The sequence below is a fragment of the Cinclus cinclus genome, chromosome 6 (assembly GCF_963662255.1).
Source record: "Cinclus cinclus chromosome 6, bCinCin1.1, whole genome shotgun sequence".
Lineage (NCBI taxonomy): Eukaryota > Metazoa > Chordata > Aves > Passeriformes > Cinclidae > Cinclus > Cinclus cinclus.
Genome location: NC_085051.1, coordinates 45,331,736 through 45,351,741, shown reverse-complemented (window position 1 = coordinate 45,351,741; position 20,006 = coordinate 45,331,736). Strand labels below are relative to the sequence as shown.

At 34.8% G+C, this 20,006-nt stretch overlaps 1 protein-coding gene across 4 annotated transcripts in view; it reads left to right on the top strand.

Moving 5' to 3' along the window:
• The window catches only part of EML5 (EMAP like 5), a 95,717-nt gene that overhangs the window by 64,050 nt on the left and 11,661 nt on the right, over positions 1–20,006 (top strand). The window contains exons 25-35 of one of the 4 annotated variants that reach the window (XM_062494464.1): positions 127–303; positions 1,165–1,366; positions 2,920–3,046; positions 4,576–4,590; positions 8,178–8,186; positions 11,563–11,641; positions 12,664–12,793; positions 13,476–13,574; positions 15,483–15,503; positions 18,266–18,439; positions 19,350–19,558. In XM_062494464.1, coding sequence (XP_062350448.1) covers positions 127–303; positions 1,165–1,366; positions 2,920–3,046; positions 4,576–4,590; positions 8,178–8,186; positions 11,563–11,641; positions 12,664–12,793; positions 13,476–13,574; positions 15,483–15,503; positions 18,266–18,439; positions 19,350–19,558 — 1,242 coding nt within the window. The remainder of the gene's footprint in view (positions 1–126; positions 304–1,164; positions 1,367–2,919; positions 3,047–4,575; positions 4,591–8,177; positions 8,187–11,562; positions 11,642–12,663; positions 12,794–13,475; positions 13,575–15,482; positions 15,504–18,265; positions 18,440–19,349; positions 19,559–20,006) is intronic. The other 3 variants (XM_062494465.1, XM_062494466.1, XM_062494467.1) reach the window with 3 other exon arrangements.

Genomic DNA, 20,006 nt, shown 5'->3' with positions numbered 1-20,006 from the left:
CATAGACATAAAATATTAAAATACTGTCTTTTAGATGTGATGTCCTTCAGTGCAAGGACTTTTTCTTGAAACTGGATATGGAAGAAAAATGCCTAAGAAGTATACTCAAATGGGTTGTTTTTGTAGGTAGAAAAGATTGGCTGGGCATCATGGACAAGTGTTTTGGGCTCTTGCTGTGAAGGGATCTGGCCAATAATTGGTGAAGTCACGGATGTAACTGCTTCATGCCTCACTAGTGATAATAAAGTATTAGCCACAGGAGATGATTTTGGATTTGTGAAACTGTTTCGATACCCCGCTAAAGTAAGTAATTTTCAGCTGCTTATGGAAAATATTTGTTAGTAAATCTGCCTTTTCAAAACTGTGAAAATTCATCACTCAGAAGAAAAAAATGGTTTTATATTTTTCTCATTTTGATCAAAAAAAGCATTCAGTATTGCATTGCAGTTTGCAGTGCATTAAACTTGTAATTAGTAAGAATGATTAATCCAGGTCAGATTGTAGAGCCATCTCATATAGTGTCCTGCTGCTGACTGTGGCAAATGAATAGGGAAAACTTGAAGAATGAGAATGCTTTGGAAGACAAAGAACATGTCTTTCTTACCTAGATTTCACTCGTGATTTCAAGGACCTTCATTCTGTCCAATACTAGTTATTTTTTTTTTCTAAGATGGAGACCTTTAATGTTATTTAATTACACATCGTAGAAAAGCCATTCCAGAAACACACTGTACTTTTACTGCTCTTCAAGTACCTCCAGTTTTCCTGTATATTAGGTGGTAAATGTGTCCTCAATTTTGAAATGTTGCCATGCTAAGGATGGTAGCAATGCACAAGTACTGACTCAAAATATTCTGTGTGAATTTTATTCCAAATCAGTTAGATTATTGTCTCACTTAGGAAAAGTGATCCAGTGTTTATTGCTGGAATCTGTTTATAAACTAACCCTTTCATGGTTGACATGAAGATAAGGTTAACATTTCATGAAGTAGCTATTGGAGGAACACTTGGTAAAGCATGTGTTACAATCACATGAAATACAAAACAGCTGAAGCATGAACTGTAAAGAAGTTAAGATGATGTCATTGTGCAGTGTCAGCTTATTTCAGTTTTGTCTAGCAGGTTGGGTAAATCAGATCTTTGCCTTCTTTTCCCCCTTCTTAGGGAAAGTTTGGGAAATTTAAGCGGTATGTTGCCCACAGTACCCATGTGACAAATGTCCGCTGGACATACGATGACAGTTTGCTGGTCACTGTTGGAGGAGCAGACACCTCCTTAATGCTGTGGACTTATGAGATGGAAGGACATCGGGACAGCAGGCAGTGTGACAGCGAAGAGTCTGATCTGGATTCTGAAGAAGATGGAGGTCAGTAGTAATTTGCACTACTGGCTGGATTATTCTATTTCAATAAATATTATTAATTTCCATTAATAAATTATTAATGGGACAATTGAAAATTTAGAAATAATTTATGGATTGTTTCTATCTTAAGTAGAAAACACTCTTCAAAAATGTTAAATAAAATTTAGTTTTGGGGAAAGGACTGATAAACTGCTGTGAAGAAAATGATAACGAAGTGTTTCAGTTACTGCTTTGAGTCAGAGTACATAAAGAGACTCTTCATATCTTCTATATGAAAAATATTAAGTATCAATTATGCATAGCTACCCAAAATCTGTATTTAAAATAGAATCAGCACAGTTTAAATTTGGTCACCAATTCTAATGAAATTATATTGAAATCATGTGAGAACATAGTTATCTTGTTATAACATCTGCTTCCATAACATGGAAGCATAGGATACTGAAGTAGACTGATGTTTATATATCTATTTCAAAGTCACAATATCAGTAGTTATAAAATGTTTATTTTATTTTGCAGCATTAACTTCTGCTGGTTTTTCCATACTTAACGTTTTCTTTTCATGTTATAATTCCATGGGTTTATGAGCCTCCAGCCTTGTTTTCTCTAAAGTGCAGTTTTTCCTCCTTGTCAATTCTTCAGTGTTCAAACATTTTTAAATTGTCACTGCTGCTCATTAAATAGTTCTGTGTAATAAATTAACTTCAGCTGTCACTAAAACATGCTAAATGACCAAATAAATATATTAAATATTAGAGACATATTAAACATTCATTGGAAAAGAATTTTTAATCACTGTCTTTTGTCTTAAAAGTACTGAAGAATGCATCCACAAAGTGATTTAATTTGCCTATAGGAGGACTTGTCAGCTTCAACTTTCTTAGGCAAAAGTTCTTCAGAAAATCTTCAGTTTCTGTTCAGCCTCTGCTTGAGACCTGTTAGAACATCTTAGCCCTATAATCTTCCCTAGGCTCTGCTGCTTTACACAGAACCTCTTAAGCTGTGTGTTCAAAAGTACTCTGAAAGAGAGCGAGGTCTGTGAAGATTTTCAAGGAAATACATTGACATCATTATCCACAAAACTTTCTCTTGGTCAGGTCCTATTAATTTCAGTTAAAGCTAAGAACTGTTCACCATCACATTGTTGTCATTAGTAGTTTCTATCTTTGGAAAAAACAAAATAATGGAGAGTAACAACCTTGTCACAACTTACCTTTTCCAACATGCTTATTTTACTATAGTAAACATCACCTTGATGTGCCTTACTGTAGTTAAGGCCAATGAAGCACAATAGAGGAGCTTTTGAAATCCCTTGACTCTTAAATAATTGTGTTTTTTCACAAATATATTGTTGGGAATTCTTTTTCTTTGAATGTCTTTTATTAATAATGTCCATGATTCCCAGCTACGTTCTTTCTGTTGTGTATTTATGTTACTAATAATCCATGCTATAATTGTTTTTGTAGTCTAATACATTGTTGAAATCTGCACAAATTAAGATCAAATTGTTCTTGTACCTTGTTTTGGTTTGATACTCTTCCCTCTGGTTTTGTTAGGTTATGACAGTGATGTGACAAGGGAAAATGAAATTAATTACACCATCAAAGCCTTATCAACAAACATTAGACCAATGTTTGGAATTAAGCCTCATCTGCAACAAAAGGAGCCAACCTTAGATGAAAGGTAATTACTAAATTACAATTCTAGCCAAGAAATCAACCTGAAAAGGTAATAGTAGAACAAAATTATATTGAAATATATAATTCTTAACTTAAAAGGATATGTTTAAAGAGAATCTAATACTTTTTTTGAAGTAAATAAGAAAGGCCAAGCATAGGCAAAGGACTAGACTGTATCTGTTTTCAGAGAGCAAAGTATGCAAATTATGTATGCATATTTTTATATTTGGGGAGTTCTTTGAGATGATTGAGTTATTTGCTGGTGTTTAATAATATGGGTTTTGTTTTGAAACTTAAATACTGACTGGTGGTTAGTGATGGCACTATAGGCATAACCTTGTGAGATTGTTTTAGTGGAGAACAGCTCTCCATTTCTTGGTTCTGCCAACAAACTGCTCTGATGAATCCAGCTCTAATTGCTCTTTGCATTGCTTCAGTCTCCACATAACTTCTACCTTTCTTTGAAAAATTCTGTCCACAGTGGTTCTGCAGTTTTTGTTAATGCACCTTGGAAAATGAAGTTGGTTGCTTTGCAGTGTTAGTTGCATGTCTTGGTTCACTATTGCATGCTTTAGAAGAGAATGGGATGGGGAGCAGACTGCAATAAACCCAGAAGATAAAGTAGATGCAAAATAACAAAAACAATGTATAACCTCTAGAACATTATGTGTTGTAGAATCTGCAGCTGAGTACGGGACCCTGAAAATTGTTGTCCACAAAATAGTTGTGGACAGTATATGTGAGGAAAAAGGAAGGAGAGATTCCTCAAACAGCAAATGGGGAAGGCTAATGCCAAAGAGGGGGAAGTGGGAAAAACGGCAGGGTGTAAGGATATGGTGAAATAGGAGAGTAGAAAGTTCTGCAGGAATGTGAGTTCTGTGGCAGTGCTCTTGCCTCTTTCCACAGTGAAGCTGAACAAGTCTGTGGATACCCTTGTGGAGAAAAGCAGTGTGACTTGTGGGTGTTTCATATCATCTTTTATTTTTTCAGTTGTGTTGCTGTAGGAGAGAGTGGGATGCCTGTGTATAAAGCTGTGGCTACCTGTCTTGCATTTATGAGGAATGGTCTTTCTATTTTTTAATTAGATGTATTTGATATGGAAATAAAAAAGAAATAATGTGCATACATTAATGTTTTGATTAAAGATTTTTTTTCTTTTTAATGAAATTGTAAAGCTCTTGTGTTTCTTTCAACAATAGTTTCTGGAAGATGAGTAAATTGTGCTTTTCAGTTTCAGATAAATTGCTAAGAGAAATAATTCTGTAGTAAGGTAATTAAATTGTGATTCAGAATACAAAAAAAAAAAAATTAAAAATTCCATTGCCTGCATTGTTGAAAAGTTTGTGGCCCTAAAAATTAAAAGAATTTGGGGTTTTTTTGTGAAGAATAAAACCAGACTATGGTTACTGTATATATTTTAACTTCTGATGTTAATATTTTGTAAGATTGGTAAGGGTTTTAGAAATGTTTTCATCTACTGTCATGGATACTAATTTTTATTTTTATTACTCTTTATTTTTGCTTCCTATGAAGGCAGGGGGTAGTAAGGTAAGTTCATGTACATGAAGTCCAGGATTAAATTCATTTTTATAACTTCAGATGCTTGGCAAAGTAGCTACAATTTGCAACAGAAGTGTGGGATTTACCTCTTTACTATTAAATAGTATCTTGTTAATGGGTAGGAAAGGGACAAAACCTAAGTGCAGCTCCCACTGAGCTGACATGAGTGAACACTAGAGTATTTGGGAGGAGGTGATCAAACCTCATCCTCCTTTTCTCAATACTTGGGAGTGGCTAAGGATCAGCTTGGCTTCACTGTCTGTGTCAGAGGGCTTGCCTTAAGTGTTTGTGGCAGTCTGTAGCACACAGTATCTCAGTGATGCTGGAGCTAAGAAAGCTTCAGAGGTGAAGGGGGCATTTCTGCCTTGCCAGGGCACCTATGCTGCTTGAGGATCTGAGCTGCTGGGTGCACAGTGTGCTCACATGTGCTTGTGTGCCTGCCTGCATTAGGTTTTGAACTTCTGCTCCTGCTCTAGTTAGAATATATGCATATGCAAAATCATGCTGTTAAATTTGCAGCACAACAATTCCTTAGGCTGTTAGGCCACCCTTCAGACTTGTAGAGTGAGCTGCCTTCGTGACTGGAACTCAAGATTTCATTCAGATTCAGTTGGTCTAGGGTTGGCTTGCAGTGTTAAATGCCAGCTCTGCTAATGATACAGTATTCTCTAGCAGTGAAATTACCACATTATATCATTGAAATTGGAATACTTATTTTAACTTCTATTGGAATCACAAAATAGCACTGCTGTGAGGCAGCACTTAAGTCTGTAATTTGAATTATTTATCATTTCTGAATAATAATGTTTATAGATAATATTTTTATGTGAAAAAATGTGTACTGTGTGTCTAATTTAGTTGTGTAATAGCGTTATGGATACTCAGAAGCACAAAATGCATTTGAAAATCGTTGCTATCCTTTACTAAGGGTTCCTTCCTAGTATGATTTTTGTGCTAGGTAAATTACTCAGAAAAAAAGTCCATCATGGTTGATTTTGAAAACACTTCTGACTCAGCTGCTCCCTGAACTGCACAGCACTGAAGGTTGGGAGATGCCTCTGGAGAATAATGCCCCATTCTTATTCTGTTCTTACACTCCCTGAAGCTGTCTGTTTGTGGCTGTGAAAGGGGGAGTGCTGTGATTAATGTACCTTACAGAAGAATGGCTGCACCAAGAGATCTCAAAAGTAAACAACCAGGAATTTCAGTTAAAGTTTTTCACCATAAGTTTTAAAGACTTGCAAGCAGATGAAATCATTATTTAGCCTGTGTGCTGAGATCTCTTGCATGAAAAGATCCCAGCAGCTTATATATTTTCAAAATTCTTTTGGTGTTCTGAATACACTCCCAGATACAATTCAAAACCAGGTGGTGTGGCAAAACTGCCTCAGATTTGATTTAGTTATTTTTTTTTAGTTGAGGATTTTTTGTGCATGTATAGGGACATATAGACAGAATTGAAAAAGACAACCTATTTTAGATCCTTGTGTATTCAAAATGGGAAGGAAACTAAAATACTAGTTTATAAAACAAGTCCCCTACAGATTGAGAAATGACAAATTCTTTTGGTATCCAATACAGACAGTAAATACATTTAAATTGTGCTTCCAAGGGAGTGAGAGAGGAAGGAAACTATTCAAATGAAACATTTTAATCCAAAGGTCACAACTGTCAGCTTGTAATTGCCACTGAAGGAGAAATTCTGAGATTTTATACAGACATCTTCCATATATGTTTTGGATAAATGAACAGAATGCAGTTACATTTTTTCTGTTTGCCAGCCTAGTGGCTTATGATATGAATGCAAACAATACAAATCCAGAGCTTTTTTTGGTAAAAAAGCATCTTTATCTTCTTTCATTTTGTTGACTTGTGTGATTTGGGAGAGGGGAGAAGCCAGGAGTCAAAGAGAAAAACTATAGCAGGAGGCTTTGCACTAGTACTTCTTCTCTCTGTTTACTATATTTGCAGAATAAATTCGATTACAGGAAAATTTAAATTTAACATTAACTTAACCACACCTCCCCTCCCCCCAGTTTTAGAAAGCAGGGCTTTTTGAAGCCAACCCTTTTGTCCATTGGAATGTACATTAATGCAGGGCATTAACCTTGGGACTGAAAGCCCTGAAATTTCTGATTTCATTCTTTCCAATCATAGATTTAGTTATTATTAGTTACTTATATTACAAGACGTAGACTTGAACAACATGATGGAAAAGGATGATCTCCCTTTATCAGTTTGAGGTATTATTTTTTCCTCTCAGAGGTGATCTAAAACCAATGCCTTTGAAGAAGTGAAAAAGCCAGTTACCATAGTTTCAAGATTTACCAAATAATCACAATTTTGCATGCAAAGAAAAAAAGCTATTCACTTTGCAGCAAGAATGGAAATGTCTAGATTGCGTGGCCCAGTGATGAGAGTTGGAAGATTTGCATTTAGTTTATAATCTGTGTAGACTGCTTTTATCAAGAGAATCCAAGTAGTCCTTGCTTTACTATGAAAAATATCTAGAGGTACTTGAATTTTGTACTCCCTGAAGAATTGCATGCTATTGACTGAAAAAGCTGTTCAAGCTACATCTGAATTTTATTGTGGGAAAGGTTTAGCTGTTTCCTATATGAATAAATAGTTTGTCAGTCTTGCACTGCAAAATCAAGTTAAAACTAATTAGAAGATATTCAGTAAACCTCATCATTTTTAGTACAGGAAACAATTGGTCTGTGAATTGGTGAGTTGTTGACATTTTGTTCTTGATTTTCAGGATTTTTTTGTCCTATATTATTCCCTAAATTATTTTGCTTAACTTATAAGTGAAGAAAACTAACTAGTATTCACCTTGCCACAGTGAAGTTGCTTATTGGTTCTTAAAAGAACTTATTAAATCAGTGGACGTGTGCCAGCTAATCAAATTGGTGTAAAGTGCCCATGCATACTACAAATGTTAGGAAATAATCTGTACATGCCCAAATGCTTCAATTGTTAATAATGTTTTTTGACTAACCAAAGTAGAGGAGTATTCCATCATGGATGGCTGAGGAAACCTATCCAATGCGAAGTATCTTCAATCAACATAAACTGAATTAAGTAGTCATGAAAAAATAGTACCTATCAGTAGTGCTCAGTGCACCCCACATTCTGATTAGCTGAGATAATTTTATTTTAGTATAAATGAATGCATGTTTTGTGACTGAACTTGAACATCTGTCTTTAATAGTGAGTTGACTGTTCCATCCCTCAGCTTACTTCAGGAAGTTAAACCTGCACAACATTTCTTTGAGTTATTGAGGTGTTGGGTTTGCTGACTCTAAACACTTGATATAGTTCAGACTTTGTTGGCTCTGCTTCTGCTTTATTTCTCTATTTACAGTAGAGAACACATCTTCATAATTCCCATTTAAGTCAATGGGAGTTTTCTATACAAATAGATTTATATAGAATATGAAGTGAATAATCCCCTTGTAAAAAGAAGTATGCAAACCAGCAATAATTTTCTATATGAATAATTCACTGGCACCTAACTCTTAGTCAAACTTGTATAAGTAATAATTTTCTTTTTCCCATCTGCTGCTGAAAAGAGGTTCCAGGTAATGCTTTTATTTTCCTATCTAGTCCATCTTTCACTGCGACCTCCCATTTTCCTTAAAAAGCCATCTGTTATGTTGGGTGCCATACCATGCACCTATCACTCTTCAGAATATTGCTGTATGAAAAATCTGAAATTTATGTATATTCAGTGTAGTTCAGTTTCATACAATAAGCTAGATACTGTTTTACCTACCAATATGAACTCCACCTCCATGAACTATTATACTTTCCTATAGTATATTCCATAAGTAGTATTTTTTAGTAATATTTATTAAAATATAAAGATTAGCACTCTTTCCAGCCCCCTAGTGGACAGCTGTTTCACATGTGATGATTTGGCAGTCTCACCTGACATGTCTAGGTGTATATGTTACTAAATTATTTAAGCATTGGATTCCCTGTATCTGCATTGGTGAGTACGAACTGGCACTTATTGCTCATAGGACCATGAAAATAATTATAATTATTTTTTTTCAAGAAGCAGTAGTTAGAAACTACCAGCCTTCATTATCTTCTAATGGAAACCAGACCTCTGTAAAGTTTCACAAATGACCTTGAAGAACTTTCCAAGAGTAAATGGAAAGAAGTCCTCCTTACTTCTAAAATTCATTCTGTACTTCATGCTTGCCAGCACCTTTTGGGGAGGGAAGTGCAAGACATTTCATGATGAAGAGTAGTGCAAAGTCAATGGCTAAGTTCTCTGCAAGTCCCCCTAAGTATGAAGTGCAGCTTTGGTGCCCCATGCAGGAAGGGACTTTTTCTTTTGTAACAAAAGAAAAAAACCTGTAATTTGCTTGAAGAAACTGTGCCTAAAATAATGCTTGTATTTTTAAAACAGAAATAAATAATATTGTAAATTACACTGTTTTAAGTTACCAGAGAACTCAAAGAATTGGTGGTGATTTACATATGCTACATAACAGAAAATAATTACTTGTTCTGTTAGTAACTTTAGATACCCAGTAAAAATGGGGAAAATATGGAATGAAATACATCATATAAAAATGGGTAGTAAAATTTAAGCTATGTCTAAAACTGTGAACAAGGTTGGTTTTTTTTGTTTCAGAAACGACTTCAAAATGCTTGTATTTTATTTTTATGGTTTCATAAAAAAGAAATATTAAAATAGATATACCAAATATCTTTTAATTTTGAAAATAAAGTGCCAGTATTGAGGCATTTATTTCCCTTTTGATAGATGGCTGGAACTCTCCTTTCCCATGCTGAAACTGACCCTATCCATATGTGAATTCATCCCAACATGTTATTCATGCTCTCCTTCCCATCTTTTCCACACAGTTTTTGAGCATGCAGCGAATTATGCATACAGGTATATGACCACTGTGTGTTGTATATGCCATTAATCACTTTGCTGCACATTACATAGAAAATTAAAAATATTTTTGGCTTTCACACCTTTAAAAAAGGACTTGGAAAATATATTCTCATATCCTTCAGCATTCCTGTTTTAAATGCTCAAGCTGTTAACTTGAAACTTAACTGGGAAGAGAATACATATATGCTTGTAACTGGTGTTCCAGTTCCACTGCTCTGGATCAATATAGAATTAGTCTTTCCTGGACAGATACTTAGATAAATTGTTTAGGTGACCTGTGAGATAACACAGCTGACTAAAATTGTCAAGTTTTCCTGACCAAAATGCATTTACTTTATTCTGTTTTGGGATAATGTATGAATGTAAATGTACTCTCATGATTACTTAAGGATGATATCAACCTGTATTTGTATCTGTAGAACCTTCAAGTATGGATGGTCTTCTCAAGCAATTGTCAAATGTGATATTGTTTTACCTTTTTCCCATTCTACCACAAGGGATTAACAGGCAGTGAATATTATAAAAATGCCACATTCCAGAACCAAGCAGCAGAGAAATATTCAGTTCCAGTAATGTAAACCTCTGTCAGAACCACGCCCTTTCATTTTTTACTGCTTTCATCAAACTTCAAATATTTCCTTCTGCTATATTTAATTTTTCTCCCTTTTTCTCCTCCAACTCATTTTCCCCTCTGTGTTTCAGGGACATAAGTGAATTAGGGCGAGGGTAGGAGAGGAGGAAAGAGATGAGGTTTGAGTGCTCTGTATCAAATATCAGACTGCCAAGTGGAAGAAGGGCTTTTTATGCTGTGTTTTGGTAATTTCTAGAGGAATAGTAATGAGGCTGTTGCAGAATTGTCCATGACAAACGAGAAATTAAAACTATAAAGTCTTTCAAAGCATTCTGAAGTGTGATGTTTCGTGCAAAATCAGGCAGGGAAAATGAAGAAATAAACCTAAGAAAATGGTATTTTATTTAAACAACTGAAAAAATGCTTTTCACCTGTCCTTCAAAATACACAGTGTAAAAAACAAATCATATTTTATCGTTCTGAGAAAAGACAGTCATTATTTAAAATCAATGTCATCACTCAAGAGCCTACATGAAATTAGAAGTGTTTCATACTAAAAAGGAATATGAAAGAGACCTGTTGCTTCATGTTTGATATTAGTGTATTACACTGCCTACTGGGTTAAATAATCTGGATATCACTGAATTTAATAATAGAATTTATTTTAAAATGAATTGTTCCTCTTAAAGATCAAGCTTAAATTATTGTTATCACAGCCATAAATGCTGTATCTATACAATCAATAATCAATGCTCCTGCAAATTACTAGGAATAATTAGATATATTTAATATATAAAACTTATTTGTTTGTGTGCTTCTTTGTATAGGTCGAGTTGAATGTAATGTGAAAGATGTTATGGATATTTGTTAAACATATCTAATTGAGATTTCTTAAGTAAATCTGGGCTATTCAGAACAGTGGAACATAAGTTATGGCAGTTACCCCTGCATTTGCATGGTCTTGGTTTACTTCCACGTAAGCTTTGATCAATACCTCATTTCATGTTGATGTAAGAGTGAATGGGCAGGTGCATCTGGAGTTCTTTACAAACTATTACAAAAATAAGAAAAGTTAAGGGTCTGCTGGAGGCATGTGGGAACAGGAATTATTAGATTAATCAGGTAAGCCTCTCTTCAAAATTGCTGCAGGGAAGATTGAAGTACCTTAAAAACATAGCTTGAAAAAATAATAATATTTTAAAAATGCTCAGTCATTTTAAACTAAGCTTTTGCATTAACCCCATGGATTGTTTAAGAATTAAAGAAGCCAGCATGTTAAACAAAGGATTTTTAGGTTTTATCTTTCTCCTTTGACAGAGGTATTTCTGTTAAAGATGAATATGAGTATGAACAAAAGTGGAGTAGGACAGGGCTATAAGATTTCCCTGTGCAGTAGCAGGTTGGAAGGTACTGTTAGTATGGAATGGGTGACGGACAGCCTTCTCTTATTCACAGTTCTTTATTTCAGACCACCTGTTAGTAGGGCATTGCCACAGCCGGAGAAACTTCAGACAAATAATGTGGGCAAAAAAAAGAGACCTATAGAGGTAAGAAAAACACTGCTTTTCTTCTTTTAGGATTTTGTTTTGCCAGAAACTGACACACCTGTGAACACATTGAACAGTTGGTTTATTTTAAATATATCAAAGGTGGAAATAGTGATTACTGGATAAATAGCAGTAAAAGTAAGAGAGAATTTTTTCTTGTAAATAAAAAAAAAGACTCTTTTTCTATTTCTTGCAAATGAAATGGAGTCTAACTCAATTCTTAGTAATCATGACACCTTAGAACTGGCTGTTGAAAGCAGGATGTCTAGTTTATGTAACTGAATTGTTAAAGGGTGTTGCTAATAAAATTAACCTTTTGGTTTTTATTCCAATCTTCTTAGAATTTATTTTAAAACTTCATTTTAAATTCATCACTGATAAGAGTTTTAAAAATATTTTTTAAAATTCTATTAATGATGAGTTTAGCTTTGGCACTTTTTTTTCATTACATGGCAATTACAAATAAATATACCAATTTTTGATCAACCTGAAGTAAAAATTTTATCTAACCTTGGAAAATGCGGTTCTCTGCCAACCCAAATATTGTTGATTCTGAAAAATATTTGGTGTAGCATAATAAACATCTTTTTTGCATCAGTGCTTTAGAAGTTTTAGGCTGTAATTTAGGTTTCTAATCTGGCTGGAATTAAATTGTGGGCCAGTGTTTTTCATTCTTTGTTTCTTAATGTCTTCCACATTACAAGAACTTTGTTCTTCACTGCACTTTATTTATGTGCATTTGTACTCTTTCAGTGTATACATAAGTCTGTGTATATCGTAGGTACATTCTGTAGCATCCCCCTGAGAGGTGTGAAAGGGTGACACAGATGTGTGTGACAAGAATGAGCAGATGTGTGAACTGACAGGGGAGGCATGAGCTCAGTTTGTTGGCTTGAGATGTTGCTAACTCCTCCTTTACTACATAAAAGGACATAATTAAAAATTAAAATCCTACAGAAGATTGTAAAGTTCATAACTGCTCTAAGGTTTTGAATGTCTATTGTTGTGACTGTTTCTTTTAGGACCTAATTTTGGAGCTGGTATTTGGGTATCGAGGCAAGGACTGCAGAAACAATGTGCACTATTTGAATGATGGTGCTGATGTAATTTATCACACTGCATCTATTGGGATCTTGTATAACGTGGCAACAGGTAGGAGAAAACCCACTGGAGGGAAAATGTTTTTTTTTACATGCATGGAGTTATGGTTTGTAAAGTAATTTATATGTTTGAAATATTGTAAAAGTATCTGGAAAAATATGATTTGTTGCTAAAATTTCAGTCTGTAGAGAATATTCATAATAGCTGCATAAGCAAACAGGTGTACTGAGATGTTCCTGGTGACCGAGCTTCAAAGGAAGTAAAGATTTGTAGGTTTTGGTATTAGCTTTCTGAAATTTGCATGTTGAAATGATCACAGAAACTAATGGACAATGGAGTAAATTTAATTTATTTTTCTAAGAATAAGTTAATATTTTTTTTTAGTTTACTTTTCAGTCATCTATATCACATACATTCCTTCCCAATAACCCAGTGAATTTAGATAACTTAGACTTCAAAAAAGTACAAAATGCCAATTTTTTTCTGAGATAATTAAACAACTTGATGTGTAAAACTTAGGGAATAGTTTGGAGTTTGGATAGCTGTGTGTTGAAGTCAAAATAAAATGTTAAAACTTCTGTTTTCTGGTTTTACACTTGAAAATGCAACACGACCATAATGCTGTTTTCTGACAAATATTATTAAATTTTCAAACATTACCTATGTCTATGTTTGTATAAATGTTTTAATTAAAGTTGAATTAGGGTTTGATTTTTTTTTTCCTTATTTTTAGGTTCTCAATCATTTTACCAGGAACACAATGATGATATTTTGTGCCTCACTGTGAATCAGCACCCCAAGTTTACCAATATAGTGGCAACTGGCCAAGTAGGTATGTTTGTATTTTTGTGAAAAGAATTAACAGCATGCAATCAGGGCCTTGTAAATTCATAATAAATCACAAAAATATTTGATTATGCTATCTCCGTTTGTATGAATGTTACTCAGTTACCCCTCCTCTTTATACATTTCTTCAAGTGTAACTGAATATAGTTGACAAAAATATTGAGGCATGAAGGATTAAACTTCTCTTCTGTTTGGAGTATTATCAAAACTATTTTTTCAGGAATTTTAAGCCCCATTAAATTATTCTGGTTGTATTGGACTATTAGCTTGTGTTAGACCTTCCAAAGAGTCAGTCTTTCCAAAAAAGCTTAATAGAGCTAACCTTCATTTCTTAAAATGCATGTCAGTCTTATGTAGGTTTTAGCTCATCAGGTAGATTTGTAATACTTACTTGGGGGTTGGATATGATATAGTTGTAATATTCCAGATAGAACCAAAACCCTAATGTTGTTCCCTAGAGATAAAGAGATAAACTGAAATTTAGAGGGAGAACATATATATATTTCACAGTGACATTAAGATCTATGATCTAACCAAGTTTAAAAACAAAAATAAAATTTTTAAAAAGTCCCATTTTGCATTAGCATAGCTGGAAGAAATCGCTGTTTCTAGATTTTGTAGAAGAGTGATTTTTGTAGCCCTACAATCTGGTTGTAGTTTTCATATCTTCTGTTGGTTCTCAGCAGATTCAAACCCACATTATTTTCTTCAGTGCACAGAATACAAAAAAACAAAAACAAAACAAAAAACCCACCCAACCTTATTTGATTTCAGTCAAAATAGCTTTTCTTTTTCTTTAGGTTTGTTTTAAAGGTTTCATGTAAATCAAATTCGTTCTGTGGAGTTTATTACCTGCTTTCCTGTGTCTTTTGGACTTTTAAGTGCATGTCTCATTAAAATTTATTCACTGATACTAGTAACTGCTTAGCTAAAATATCTCCCTTTCTTGGTGAGTTTCTTGCCTCACATCATTTTAAACGATTTTTAAACCGAAATTATTCAAATGGAAAAAATAATCAGCAGATTTTTACCTATGGTTTATTTGCAAAGAACATTTGCGGGAATTGCAAACCTTGTATTGTCTTTGAGAATTTGCTTTTTCATCGTATTTCTTGATCTGGCCCTGTTTGCCTTTCTGTAGGGGAGGAAGGTGAAGATTTTTTTTTTCATCTTACCTGAGACAAAGCACAGGACTTATTCCTTCTTTTTTAATTTTTTTATTTTCATAATCATTTCTACATCAATCAACAGTAGAACAATTTTAACTGTTTTGTAATGTGAACTAAGGCATAGAAATCCGGGACAGATGACACTTAAAAGTTGCATATACTTTTAAGAAGAGAATTAAAAATAAGCTGGAAGTCAAATATCTTGAAACAGTGTTTATTTTTCAATTTTGAAGTGATGTTAAGGAGTGTATGTACTTTATAAAGATCATACTTAACTGCTGCTACTTTTCCTACTGATTTGGTTGGCACAAAGAGTGTCACTGTCATGATTTAAATCTTCAAAAGATTTATTGAATCTTCAGGTACTGAAATGCTACTTCTTAGTATTTTTTCCTACTTAATTTGTTAAAATATCAATGGCATAAAAAAATAAGTTTTTTATTTACATTGGCTGAGAGAGGCCTAACATACACCAAAACTAGATTTTTGTGTTGTAGCTCAAAATGGAAATAAAATATATTCACTCATTCCATATATTAATTCTATTATTTATTTCTCATGTGACCTCCTTTTATCAGTAATTACTCATCTTTAACAGCAGTATTGGTGCTGCTGCAATGCAAGAAGATGACATCAAAGTGTGTATTGAGAAATTACACTGAATGTGGCATATATTTAGCTCTTATTTCTGATCTAATTATTTTTCTGCTGCTTTTCCATTACAGGAGACTCAGCAGATATGTCAGGTAAGGGAAACAAAATTTTAACATCTTCAGGTGTAGTTAGTCTATCTAGTAGCCATCTGCAGCTTTATAGAGCCATAACTGATGTGCATTCGTTTTTAGTTTATTGAACCCTGTGTATCAGTCATATTACTGTCAGCATTGAGTATAAGTCAAAACAGCTCAGCATACTGTAAATATAAAATAATTAAAAATGTTAAAAACACTTAAAAACTACTCTTGTTGAAGCTTATTCCCTTCTTGCTGCTTAGTGATTAGTGAGCTCTAATTTATGCTGCTACTGTAGCATTCCTGTGTATGCTTGCCAGTTTTGTGGATGTGTTGGGGCTGACATTTGGTTTAGACCTTCAATTGAGTGTCATTTTAAATATGCATTTCTAAATTAAATTCTATTGAGGAGGCCTAGGTGACTGAGTGAAAAAACTAATCACCTTTCACATTTATGTACAATTGTCATGCAGTTATTACCACTGATCCAAAATGCTTTTTATGATGTCGGTTTAATTTTTCCTCTATCATTTTGGGTCTTTGACATTTCGGCAGTCTTGATTGAGTTATTTTTTATTAATTTTTTTTCAACTGTAATTGTAAAAACTCATCACCATCATGTGCAAATGAGTTCGTTGTTGAGCAGCCATAATTGTCTTGTGAAGAATCTTCAGAGATGTATAAATGTGGTCATGCATACTGAAAGTGTAGTAATCTTCATGTGGATCTAAAGCTTGTTCTTTAGAACAAATGTACATTGACATCTTTAATGTGTGTTGACTTCTCTTGAATATAGCAAATGGGGCTTGCTGTAAGGGTGGGAGGAAGAATCTAGGTACCTTTTCCAAAAGTTTTAACCTGTATTTTAAAAAGCAATGATGATATGAATATTTATATGAAAGTACACCTTTAGTCCTGCCTGGACACTTTCCCTGTCTCACACGCCTTCTTACTGCAACTTCATTTTGAGCTTGTGTATATTACTAAATTCTGTTGTCACTGCCTGAAATGAGCACGCTTAACTAATTTCTTCTTTCTGGAACCATTAGCTCGGAATCCAAGCTGCTACCTGCTTTGATTAGAAAGTTGAATAGTTTTACTTAAAATTTATTTGGCATCCTTTTTACCAACAGCTTTTGCTTTTCTAGTTCAAATTTTCAGTTGTCTACAGTGATGCAGGGGTTCTTGAAACAGTAATGTTTGAACTAGGTTGGAATGGCACCTTTGGTCCACCTCACTCAAGATTTTTTCTGTTCTGCCAGCCCATGGTAGCTTTATCTAACTGTTCCCAGGAGGTGACATTTAGAACATATCTCTTGTGAAAGTGTTGAGTACACAGGAAGGATTCAGTGTGAGGACAGAGACTTTGATAAGGATTCCATCACATAAAAGGACCTAAGAGTCCATGTTCTCTGTCTTGCAGATCTTGGTCTGGAAGATTTTGTCAGTTTTTATACAGGAAAACTAGGTCAGAGTTTGTCTGCCACCCAAAAGAATAGTTTTGGCCAAATTTATAGGGCAGGTGCACAATGCAAGGGTAATACAGAGTTTTGCCAAGGGGAATGTTGAAGAGTGAAAAACAGTTCAGAGTCATAATAAAGCTTTCCCTTCCCTTACCTTCCCATAATGACAGCAAGGAGTTTGATGACAATTTTTGGGAACTGCTAGTTGTTGTCAACTCCTGCCCTTTCTGTTTTAATAGCATGTCCGTACTACACTGTAGTACCTCTCAAATGGTAATGATAATATCATGTTTCTGCCATGAGAGAAAATTCTGATGGGAAATAAAATAAATGAGGAAGTATGTTCCAAAGACTGTTTTGGAACAGCTGTGGAATTGTGCTCAAAAGTTGTTTCATGTGGCTGAAATTTTGCCTAAGGCCCTGTGTCTACTGTTTCCCATCACATACCTTCCTCTGAGAGCCTAGATTTAACTGATTAGAAACACAAAGCATGAACCCAAAAGAGATTTTAGTTTATGTGAATCTGGATCTATGACAAGAACCAGTAACCTTCAGACTATGCAGTGAAATTTATTAGAGATCAGATGCGATGAAGTTTGAGAATCTTCATGTCCTGGAAATGCCTTAGATGCTGCTCAGAGATTGGAAACTATATACAGATTGCAAGACCTTTTGAGAAGGCATTGCATTTGGGAAAAAGCCAGCTGCCACCACAGTAGAGATAATCATGTGATTATTACATTAGTAGTGTGGAAAGACAGTTCTTACTGCAGAGAGCTTGCATCTAAACACTGCAGACTAAATACCATAGCTCCTCTACATCGGTTAGCAGGCTGATACTCTCCTAAGAGGGCAAGCATTTCAGATATGTGGCCATTTTGTAGAAAGGAGATTTTAGCCCTGCACTGTAAACTGATTTCTCTGTAGCTATCATGCAGAACTTATATTCTTGATGAGCAGTTTTATTTTTGAAGCTTTTTGAGTTAGCAGGCTGCTCTGCATTTTACTAAGAGAAGAACAGGAGAAGACAGCTTGCTTTTAGAATTTCTGTTGTGCTTCACAAGTCCCATAACAAGCTAAGCAATAAGATAATATGTCTGGTAACGTAATGAGGCCAACTTCATCCTACCTAATGATTCTGTTTGTCATTAATTGGTTTCCAAAGGGCGGCCAAAATCTCCTTTCTTTTCTTTCCTTTTCCCCCCATCTGATCACAGCAATTTTGTCTTATTAAAAAGTATTAACTGCTTCAATCAGCAAATTATTACACATCTTCAAAATGACTACTAATGGCATGTTTTTATATTTGTGTAGCTACAGCTCCTTCTATTCATGTGTGGGATGCAATGAACAAGCAGACACTGTCTGTACTGCGGTGCTACCATTCCAAGGGTGTCTGCTCAGTCAGTTTCAGTGCCACTGGCAAACTGCTGCTGTCCGTAGGGCTGGATCCTGAACATACCATTACCATTTGGAAGTGGCAGGAAGGTAGGAGAGAGACTGGTTTTGTAGAAGGTGATTACATTGTTAGAGATATGTTGGCTTGAGTCAAGAGCAATTGTAACATTAAAGCATCAGCCGATCAAAAATTATTGCAATAAATGCTGTGCACTATGCTCTGTACAACAAGATGTAAAATATATGTTTACCCATTCTAGTGACTGCTAAATATATCTCCACTGACACTATTGTGTAAAGATCAAGCTAGCTCACTGATTTCCAGTAAAAATAATTTAAGGTTTTCTTTTTCTAAATTGTCATTATTATTATTATTATTATTACTACCACTACTACTTTATTGTTTGAAATCTGATAACTGACTAGGTTTTCATACTCCTAAAATTATTCCCAAAGGTTGCGAATTGCAGAAATGAGATGCCAAGAAAATTCCTCTATGAGTCTTATATAATTGGTGCCTTAAGCTATGCTACATGGCTTTAGATCAGTTTTGATTTCTATTCCTGATTTAGGCTAAAGAGATCTGAGCTCCTTTCCTCACCTCCTTTCTGCAAAGCCATGCCCAGATTATGGACCTGGTTCTTTAGTCTAAGGGGTTTACTTCCTCTCTCTTTGGGGATTGCTGTTGATCAACTAGTAACTCTCAGAATTTTAAAGATCAGCTATTAAGTTAATAAAAAGTGATCTTTCACAGCTTGTCTGATAGATCTTGGGGGGATGGATGCAATGTCAGATGTGTATTTATGCAATCTTTGGAAGGATGAAGAACATGTGGTCAGAACATGCCTGTGTTCATCTTAAAGGCTGATAGACATTCAGAATGGCAGCTAAGGATCCCAACTGAGGAATCTTCCCATGAGTCAAAATTATTTTAATATTTTTTAACCAGAAATGTGTATTTTTCTCAGCAAATTCAAAATGTCAATTTTCTTTCTGCCAGGTGCCAAAATTGCCAGCCGAGCTGGTCATAACCAGCGTATATTTGTAGCCGAATTCAGGCCAGATTCAGATACGCAGTTTGTTTCCGTGGGAGTAAAACATGTAAGGTTCTGGACACTGGCTGGAAGAGCTCTCCTCAGTAAAAAAGGGCTGCTGAGCTCCGTAGAAGATGCCCGCATGCAGACGATGCTTTCTGTAGCTTTTGGAGCGGTATGTACTTCAACAAACCACGTGAAAATGCATAAAAGCAAACTTTTTTTACCCTTCTGCATTTATTCAGTTCAGTGAGACTTTTATTACCTGCTAATATCAGTTGTTTTAAGTTCAGTTTAGCATTCTGAATGCTTACCTGCTAGTTAGAACTTCTTTAGAGCAGAAAGGACAAGACTATGGGTTTGTATATTTTCTGGAAAAATAAATGTAGAGGCTGTGAACTGATAGCACACTTCTTGTTATTTAATCCAGGTAATACAAAACTCTCCTGAGTCCAGAGTGCAGGAACCAAACAGTAGAAATGAATCTGATCTTATGCCCACTTGGAGGTGATTGTTTTGTAATCTGTATGTGCTACTGCTCATGGCTGATCAGAGAGCACTGTTGTCCTGGGGCATCATTAATGCTGGATGGTGTTAGACAACAGCAGTAGGGGTTTCTTTTG